This window comes from Epinephelus moara, chromosome 20 (genome assembly GCF_006386435.1).
Source record: "Epinephelus moara isolate mb chromosome 20, YSFRI_EMoa_1.0, whole genome shotgun sequence".
NCBI classification, from domain to species: Eukaryota; Metazoa; Chordata; class Actinopteri; order Perciformes; family Serranidae; genus Epinephelus; species Epinephelus moara.
In genome coordinates, this window is record NC_065525.1 from 40134446 (window position 1) to 40145202 (window position 10757).

The window sequence follows — 10757 nt, forward strand, 5'->3', positions numbered from 1 at the left end:
TTAACTCTTTACCCTGCAGTTGTTACACTCACCATTTTAATGTCCGCCCCAAATAATCTCATGTCCAACACCCAAACCCTGAATGTGTTTTACATTTAATCTTAATATTCTGAACTAATTCCTAAAGAAAAGGAGATGAAGCTTTGGGGCTCTTCCAGATGGATGACTACAGTACACTCCCCCTGTGAGTGTGTCCTCCTCCCTCCCCTCCACACCTCCTCTCTCCTCCGGAGCACCGAGGCGCACAGAGACGCGACTCCGGCGCGCTGCAGGTCCGCGTCTCTCCCCCTCTCTGTCTCCGTCTCTCCTCTCCGGTGCTTCGCGCTTCCAGAACCAAACGGCTCGTTATCTTGTGGTTTCAAGGCTTCCTCTTCATCCCTCTCTCTTTCTCTCCTCCTCTCCTCTCGGTTCCTCTCATGCCGCCGTTAAGGCGCTGGATACGGGGCGAGTTGTGATCGACCAGGCAGCAGCTCGATGAATATGGCGTGTATTGGGGACGCAGACCCTTTCACCGCTGCGATACCTGCCACCAAAGTTGAACTCACGGTTTCTTGTAGGTGAGTACACACTGCTGCTCAGTGTGTCAGAGACACAGAGGACGTGTTTGCATGTGTGGGACTGTTGTGTGGTTTTTGGGATTTGACTCCTGACAGGGAGTAAGTGTCGGTCACTGAGGTGGATGGATGTAGTGGAGAGTAAACGCACCAGGAACTCTGCTCGCGCTCATTGCTGTTATCGTTGATTTTAAACCGATGTGAATCCGTCTAAGGGTCAGTTGTGTCTCTGTGTACAGTGGTGATGGTTGAGTGATACAATTTGGGGATTTGAACGTTCAGTTCAAAGGGAGATACAGCTGAATGTGGTGCGTCTGTTTGCAGCCTTTAGCTGGAGGTCAGAGTTGACATGTCTTTGCTGTGCTGCTCAGATACAGCTGCCACATGCACATCTGTGAGAATTTATGTGTTTAATACAATAAATAGGCACTTCTCCTGCGTGGTAATGATGTAATCCATAACTTGTTATATTTTTTTATGGATGTTGGTGTGTGGAGACTGGATGAAGCATGCACTGATGGTGTGTGTGGTTCAGACTGTAGAAAGCCTTTATTGTCATTTTACAAAGAATATACAAGCAGTGCTACATCTGATCAGGTGCCAACTAGTCAACAAAACAAGCAAGTAAACAAACATTCATAAAGTTGGAAATAAATAGTGTAAAAAAAAAAGAGAGATGAAAATAGGCTAAAAATAGGTTTACTACTGAAGCAGCTCCTCCACTCCGTCCCCACTGTAGCACTAATAGAGGGCTGTACTGTAGATGAGGCTGAGAGGGAGGGAGTAATTTCTAGATGCTGCTACTGGCCGAGGAGACTCGCCTACACCTACATGGCACTCCTTATCAATAATTATCAATAATTTCTATAATTGGTCATCCTAATTTCTTGATCAATGATTTTATCGATCTGTTTATGTGTCTGATATTTGATTTATTTCATCCAGTTTCAGTCCGAAGCACCAATAATCTTCTCAAATGTAAAGATTTGCTGCATTTCTCTGTTTTATATGACAGCAGACTGAATAACTGATCAGTTATCAGAATAGTTGAGTCTTGATTTTTAGTCTGTAGACTAGTTGATTCATCTTTAAAAGCACCGGTCACTCCTAAACTATCATCAGTAATACAATGATCAAATATATTATTTAGGCTTAGTCAGAAATATTGTGATCTGTGATGATTCACCATCATCCCGCTCTAAGTGTTGTGTTATTTTACTGGAAAACCAAGTCTTGTAAAGTCTTGTTTTGAGCAGAAGAACAAAGAGTTTGGACTGAATTATGTTTCCACTGACCCAAAATCAGCCAGCTGTTGTTGCTGTTTTATGCATGTCTAAGATAAAAGCCTGATAATGACTCAACAAAAGAAGTCAGCCTGGTAATGACCTCAGCGATTTTGAGATCTGAGCCTGCAAAGACGTTTTTTCCAAAATTATGAAGCCACCATCTGGACAAAAATAATTGTTGTTTTGAAATGATGGCATCATGCCAGAAAAGCTCTGTTGTTGAGAGTTATGAATCATGTTTTCTTACAAAATGCTGTGGCTATAAAACATAATGTAAGATCTGTCGCATGTAACCATGAATAGGAACACGTGTAGTCATGGGAGATGGATTGGCAGTGAGATGACAAACTGCAGTAGAGGAGTTTTGAGTCATAGGATTGTTAAATGATGTGTTGTTTCTGTCGGCTCCCAGTGTGGACGGCTCCTTGGGACAGCTTACAGCAGCAACCTGCAATGGACAAAAATATTTAAGTCACGTCTCACAGGGGGGAGGACCAGACTAGTTATGTAAAATTATGGAGTAATGTTTTGTCATTTGCCTTTTGGATTCTTGACCATGAGAACTGGGGTCTAGAATCAACATTTTTTATATAGCGTCCAGCTGCTGTGACTGACAGGGTCACACAAACCAATGTCCCCAATACTCTGGACAGCCACAGGACAATTTTCATACGTGCTATTTCTTCAGTAGGAGGCAGCTCTAAGTGTTCCCAGGGAGGACTGGGACATTATTTATAGAGTTTTATGTCAGTTTCCAATGCTGTGAGGAGCACAAACAATCCCACTACCCCCCATTGTATTGAGTCAGAGGCAGAAATCTCAGTGACAGATATCTCAGCACCTCTGGGGGTGAGACAATATATTGAGAAAATATTGTTTTCTAAGCTCAGAGGCTACTTATTTATAACAGAAAGCCTGTGTTACAAACTGGAGGTGTGAAGTTTTAAAGGCAGGAGTGTTTACCAGACAGCCAGAGTCTAATGAAAGATGCTATCTGTTTGCTTTATGGGAAATGTAGGATCCAGAATTTTCGGAGCATGACCAATAAGTCTGGACTAAAAGACTGGATATCTTGATCTCTGCTGCATCGATTTTAACCATTCTTTTTGGAAATCTGTTTCATGCATATCTTCAACTGGAGCACTCTGAAAGCTTAAAATCCAGTTTGGCTCCAGCAGTGATGTAGACGTGTACAACATGACATCACTGTTGACTGTGGTCGGAGGTGTAAATGGCTTGAAACATTCAACAGAGAGGGAAGTGAAACATATCAAAAGGTCTACATCAGGGCAGCATCTAATGATTATTTTAATTATTGACTGATCTCCTGATTGTGTTCTTCAGTAACTGAAGGCTTGGGTGGTATCACGGAATTATGATATACCAGGGTATTTAGAAATCCCGATTGTATTTCCGAAGCCGTCAAAAATACAGACGCTCCTCTTTTTATTAACCTCATACTGGGGAGGCTGTAATGTGGATGTTTTGCATGTAGTTCACATCGTACGCCACCAGAAGTCAGTTTGGTGAAAGACGCAGCTGAGATTTGGTGTTTGTTAGAACAGTGGACGGACTAACTAAACAACTAACAAGACTAATCAAGACGGTTTTGGTGACTTTTTTTTGTTTCAGTTGAGTTTGAATGAAGTGTGTTTTAAGTAGGGGTGAGTTCGTGTACAACAATCTCTAAATGTTTAGAGTGGGTCATTTTTTTCGCGTAAACGTGTACACGGGTTTCACCGCTGCGTGGTGCTATTGCATTATACCAGTAAAGCCCCAGTTATCTGAAAACCAACCGAATGGGCCATTTAACCAACGGTTACAGGCTGCCACTCCGAAATATCGCCATCCCAACGGTCCGCCATCCCGAATTCTGGTCCCTGAGTCCTGACAGTAAGCTATGGTGAGCCTGTAGAAGCCGTATTTCCCATGCATGTCAGCGATTTTAACCGGGACGAACGCGAGTAATTCAGGCTGACTTTACCTGTTTTTCAGGGAACTCCTGTGGTAATTTTATTAAAAAGCATGGCACATAGGTCCACAGTAACTTAGTATTATTATTATTATTGGGTCTTATAAGAATAGGCTACAATGAGTACCGGGCCATCAAATCACAGCATCTGCGGTGAGAGGACACGGAATTGTGTGCGCTTTTACGCACGCGGGTCTAGGCGATCACGGATATTTGATGTGGGAAAGATGTAGCCAGATGTATTACCTGTTTTAGATACGTGGCTCGTCTGTCCGTCCGTAGCATGAGTCATGTGCGCCACTTTACCACCGATGGGTCTGTGCGCTTGTTTTCTGTTGTTTCATTTCTCCAAAAATGCTGTGATTTGATGGCCCGGTACTCATTGCAGCCCACTGGCGAACGACCCCCTTAACGGCCGTGCCGTTTTAATAGAACGTAGCACGTAGGTTACTGACCTGTTGCCAAACCCGGTCTCACACCATTTCTTGTCATATTCACAGTCTATCACAGTTAGTCAACAATTAGTATCACCCCCTCCCCCCTAAAAAAAATGTTTTTCGTGTACTAATTTTTCATAACCGTTTATGATCTCAAACACGTGTAAACGTGTACACAGACTCACCCCTAGTTTTAAGATGAGTTAACAAAGCAATTAAGCTTGTGTTTGTTTGGTAAAATAGAGAAACATAAATTCAGAAAGCGTACAGCTTTATTTCTCTGTTTCATAAGGAAAATAGGTTTAAGAATATTAGGGCCTGCCTTTGTTGACATTTTTGAGTTGATTTTGTGTATTTATGAGACCGGAAATGCGAGTAGAGCTTGCCGAATGGAGTGAAGTCACCAGTCGGACAGCGGTGGCGGGGAGCTGGTGCCACACACATATCTACCGTCATATACTGTAAACCTTGGTAAAAGGTATTTAGGTATGAAAAAATGGATATTGCCCAAGCCTAGGCGCTGCACATTAATACTGTCATGTACCGTATACTGCAGTGAAATTACAGAGAGGTACGAGGGTATGAAAAATTAGGTACCGCCCAAGCCAAGCAGACGGTATTCCCGGATTTACACGCCAAACATGAAATCAAGCCTTATTTTGGAGCTTTACAGGTGTTAATTTTGGACCCTGAGTCTATTGTTGAGCATAAATGAGCCGATTAATTCTTCGTTGATCGACTAATCATTGTGGCTCTAATCTGAAGCTTTGATGATGTTCACACATGTTCATTTTTCTCTGTAACACCACCTGAACACCTGTGCTGTCATGTTTTCATCCATAAGATGAAGTGGCTGGTAAAGTTTCTACTGCGTGTCAGACACACCCATTGTTTACCATTTACTTTGATTATTTTTAACAGAAAACAACAATCGATGGCTGTTTTTTAGCTGCCGAGCTGACGGCAGAGTCGACACCCTCGGCAGCCTCACCAACACAAACTTTACCAGCCCTGAGCTGGTGGGCGGTGTGATTTTCCCACTTTTGTGTCTCTGTGTGTTGGCGAAGCCACTGAAGCATTCAGTCTAGATAGATCCCATCCTTCAGTGAAAGCCCTCCTTCACTCAATAAATCCAAACCATGGCCGCTCTCATCATGTGTGTAGTCAAGCAGAAGAACTGACAGATTGATTAACTCAACTCCAATATTGTGCATCGGTGGGAAGAAAATCCCCCGGCCGCTGCAGCAGCACCGTGTGACTGATGAGTGCCTATCACTCCTGATCACAAGTCCTTGATGACACACACACACACACACACACACGCACACACAAAGATGGAGTTTAGTTTTGTGCATAAACAGCGAGCCAGGCGGGCCTTTAGAGCTGCAGACGCTCGGTCCTCTGAGAATGTTTGTGCACAAAGATGTTGGCGTTCACGTTGGCGTGGCTGTCACCTGATCTGAGCGGTCCACAGCGGAGAGATAGCAGTGACCTTTGGGCACAAAAGGTAGGAAGTGTATCCCGTTGAAGAATTGACGTGTTGTGATGTGGCTGTATTGAAGCTGGACGCTGACCTGCTGAGAGGCCGGTCGATGTGTCACAGCCGATGTTGCACTTTCCACAAGGAAAGTGAAGAAAGAGACAGAAAGACTTGTTGAAGCAGAGAAGGAATCCTGCGTGCATGTTTCTCATGTTTTAGTACTGTACGCACAAACAGCCAGCATGGCTGCAGGATCAGGGAGGTTTACATCCGAACAAGACGAGGACGTCTTTAAATAACCCTCAGTGTTTGAATGCTGAAAGAAAAGGCTTAAAGTAGGGCTGCAACTGAAGATCATTTTCATCATGATTGATTATTTTTCTGCAATTAATTGTCCTTAAAATTTCAAAAATGTTCATGACAAGTTACCAAAGCTCGAGGTTTACAGAGAACCAGGTGTTTCTTCTTTTGTCCGACCAACAGTGATTACAGGGTTGGTTATTGTTCTTTGTAACATTTCCCCAGAAACTGAAAACCCAACACCAAAAGCTTTGCTGTAGTGGCTGCTGCAGGAAAAGCAGATGTTTAATGTGCAAACGTGCCATAGAGCCAAAGGTCTGTGATGCTTCTTGCTAAAAGGAAGCGTCTGATAAATTATCAAGACTGTGGAATGAGATTTTTACAGTAGCTTAATTGCCTCTGCTCTTCAGGGTCGTATGGTTCCCTCTGCTTGTCCAGGCACTGATCTGTGTATGTGAACAGTTATGATCTCCGTTCCCTCTCATGTAACACCTGAAAAGCTCTGAGCAGTAACTGACCATAAGCGGTGGTGCTGTTGGTGCTCACACTGCAGATTCTGCAGAGTTCTGAGTCTGTCTGACAGCTGCTGAGTCCGACTGGTGCCTCATTCTGGCAGAGGTACAGTGGAGGTGAAAGGCACAGGTGCGTGCTCGTGTTTAAAAATAGTAAAAGTTAGTTATTGTAGTTTGTGTGGCTGATTTAGCACGGTCAGCAGCCCAGCAGCAGCTTGTGGAGGCAATCAAGGTGCTTTAAAACACTTAGTGCCCAATAGTTGCAATTTGAGTCAAAATTCTGAACATGCAGAAGTTATACACATATTTTTAGATTGAGTGTGACTTACACTTCCCAAGGATATAGTTATCTCCAATGTCCATCACTAATATATTTAAAAAAGACACTCCTTATAACTCCAGAACATGCCTGAGAATAATCATATTTTTAAGCTTTATAAGTATCAGAGTTATCCATTAATAGAAGTCTGTAGATCTGTGGGTACAGTGCAAACAGGAACTGCTAGTAGCTAATTCGACACACTTTTAATGTTGCCAGGTGTACAATCAGACGAGGTTGTAGCTTACAGCTAATGTCTTGCACACTGTTTTACATTCACCAAAGACTCTAAATGATGGAAACTGTACTCAGGGGGAGAAGATCGTATGATATCCTATGAATTTGCGCCCCACGAATGATATTACGTCCTTAAAATACAATTCCATAATTAAGATAAAGTTACTGTGGTTAGGTTTAGAAAAAGAAACATGGCAAGGATGTACCTTTAAATGTCTCAGAGTTCACTCAAAATTCACGCAGATCTGAACATATGGCTCCAGGGGAAAGTCTCGGGAAAAAGTCCATTTTTTTTGTGACCCATCCACCACCCCAACCTGACACCTTACAAGCGCTTGGGACTGCCTCCTTGTTTACTGTTGGCATTGGTCACATAATCACATATTCAAGCTGGACTTCTCTCCTGGGTGTTCCAGCAACGTCAAAATATGTCTTTACCACTGACGGACCCATTTAGCTGTTCTACTGAGGGGCCATACACATGGCATGTCTTTAACTGTCTTGGAAACTCGAGGTCGGGCGCTGGGCGCTTCTTTTGTGCCTTTTCTGTGCCAGCTTTCAAGAGCGACAAGTTGCGTCTGAGGTTGCTAGGCAACCCTACAGGCAACCCTGGGCGCTGTTTTGTAAGTGAGTATTAGCCCAAAAACATTGTCTGTGGGACAGATATGAAGCACTGGGTAACCCTGCACAAAAATGATCAACCTCTTCTTCATATTTATCACAGACTGATATTTATTAAAGAAGGGAAAGATGTCTGTTGACTGTGATTGGTTGGTCCTCATCACGTGACGTGTAGTGCACGCTGCTGCATTCCAAAATTTAAACTCTGTTTATCTCAGGGCGCAGCTGTCGTGCCCTGAAATAAAGGCGCTTGGGAGGAACGCGTGTGTGCTGCAACGGCGTTGCTCTGGCTCTTGTGTGGGGCCCCTAAAGTTTCTGTGCAAAGTGTGCATTCAGCAGGTTCATACACCCTGTATATATCCAGATTAACAACTTAATATGCTACACGTTCTGAAATGGTGTCAAAAGTATATGATGATATTATACTGTGAGTTAAGAAGTCTTTAAGTCGTGGGCTGTGTTATAAAGTGTTACCAATTGTTTCTCTACCTCTCTGTAAAGCACTGCGTCTTAGAAAGTACATGTTCATGCATGCATATTTTATGAAAAAGTCTTTACAGAGAGGCAACGACAAGATTAAATGTGTATAAACTTGTGTATGTGACTTGTAAATGTAAACTTCTAGTTTATACAAAGCTGACTAAAAAGAAAAAACAATCTGCAAACGGTACACAGCCGCTGTGACACATTCAGCACCACCGACAACGACGTGTACGAGCACTCTAAACAGTCAGTGTTGTTAGTGAAACATGCACGCTCGCAACGTCATGAGACACATTCTGACTTTAACACAAAAAACTGAAAGATTAATGTAATAGACAGCAGTACAATCTACACAAACAATTTACTGCCGTATTATTTGACAATAAAATGACTGGTGGTCAACATACAGCAGCATATCACCACAGCAGCAGTTCCTCCTGCACAGGAATGGAGATGAACTTTGTTGTAAACCTGCCACTGTGACTGGTCAAATCTAAAATCTACCGGTCACTGGTCAGCTGGTGAGTGAAGCAAGTCCAGCAGCCACTTGCATATTTCACCAGCATTTTTCTGGTGGCTGGTGCTAATTTCCAACCCTGCTTCTGTATTTGTAACACTAAGCAGACTTTACACAAATTACATGACAAAACATGAGGGTGATTTCGGAGCAGTGAGGCGTTCTGTGACTGTGTGCATTGTTATAATTAGGTGCAGAAATTCCTCCAGGTGCGGTTTGTTTATGTAATTTATCACTTTTTCTGTTGATTTATTATCTTTATTATAATTTTTCATACCTGTTGTTTTAATGCATTTCCACCCTGTTCCACTTGTTCTTATTAATTACCAGGTAGATCTGTTGAAACTAACAAAGACTAAAGAAATACAACTTAACGTTGAAGCACAGACCTCCTGTTTCCTCTCCTCCTCTCCTTCCCTGTGTTACCTGCCCTTAGGCTTCTCTACCTGAAGTCCTTGGTTTAACAAATCCTCCACTGTTTAGGTGGAACAGAGCAAAGAGCATAAAACCAACAGATCAAGGCGGTCTTGTGGCGGGGCCAAACCGCAGGAGGCCCAGTGAGGGTCATGCTGAGTGGCTGCATTAATGAGTTTTTGAAGGAATCATTTGGCCTAATTAAGGCCCCGGCCAGCCACCGTAGCCTCTCCTGCTACCTCAGAGAGCTGACATGGCTCCATCACATTACTAACCAGCTCACCTCCTGCCCCCTCTGCTCCTCTGCTTTCATCTTTTGCATAGCCACTTTCCTCCATCTCCGTGATTGATGTGGGCAGATTGGAAGACGCTCTGTTGATTAGTCGTGTTTGAAGGTTTCTGCTGAGCACAGTGTGTGATGTGAATGTGGTTAGCGTGCTCTAAACTTCAGATAATCCAGGATGTTTTTTGTAATTAAAATTTTTATTACATTTTTAACATGAAAATCATAACAAAATAAAACGTCAATCAAATACAAAGAAACAGGCAGGAAGTCAAGCAAATATTGACATTAAAACAGGAAAGGTAGCTGTTCAGTCACAGTGGTGAGACAGTCATTAGAGCAACGTGTCACTTACAGATGTGCTATACTGCATCATCAGTGCCTTTACATGATCACATTGTTCCCATCAGACATATGTTCTCTGAAACTTCAACGCAATCCAGGAATTTTAAACTGTGTGAGCAGACTGTAGATATGGCATATAAACTGCTGTCATTTTAAGTGCTTTATAGTTAATCTACAGTATATGTATGTGTTGTCTTTATCAGGGAGTGTGATTAGTAAATGTGCATTAACAGTGGCTGCAGTTGATCTTTATTCTTATATAATAAGAGATAAGTACGTTTACCCAAGTACTGTACTTGAGTATTTCCATTTCATGCTGCTTTATACTTTTACTCCACTCCTCTGCATTTTGGAGGCAAATATTGTACTTTTTCATTCACTACATACATTCTGTTGCTTTAGTTACTGAGCAGATTAGCAGATTTAGATTATTAATACTAATTTACTAATAAATGATGATGTATTATTATATATATTCAGCTACCAGGCAGTTTATAAAGTAATTGAAATTAGCTCCACCTTTACCAGCTGCAACATTAAAAAATATATTCAGACATTAATGCATCAATAATTTTAATTCAGTAGTATAATATATATTATAAATAAATACATTTAGAATCAATCAATAACACTGCATCATGAGTTCCTTTACTATCTGTACGTAAAGTATATTTTGATGCTTTCCCTTCACTTCACTTGCTTTATTGATTAGGCGCCAATGGAAGCCAGGACGTTTATTGAAGTTAGAGTTTGAAAGCATCACAGTTTGGTGTATGTTTATGTTGAAGTATTGCTTCATTTACTCAAGTAAAAGATCTGAACAGGGCTTGACGCTAACTTTTTTCCCAAGGAGCACATGTGCTCCTAAGTTGAAAAAGTAAGGAGCGCACAAAGAACTTTAGGGGCACAATGTAAATTGATCAAATAATGTGTTTTCCGTAATAAACGTGATGCAAATAGACATTTACAAGCAAAATTATTTAATGAATTTGTATAC

At 42.0% G+C, this 10757-nt stretch overlaps 1 protein-coding gene across 1 annotated transcript in view; it reads left to right on the top strand.

Moving 5' to 3' along the window:
• Positions 1-252: 252 nt before the first annotated feature.
• The window catches only part of LOC126408332 (copine-8-like), a 96353-nt gene continuing 85848 nt past the window's right edge, over positions 253-10757 (top strand). The window contains exon 1 of the mRNA XM_050073833.1: positions 253-557. Coding sequence (XP_049929790.1) covers positions 475-557 — 83 coding nt within the window. The 5' untranslated portion in view covers positions 253-474. The remainder of the gene's footprint in view (positions 558-10757) is intronic.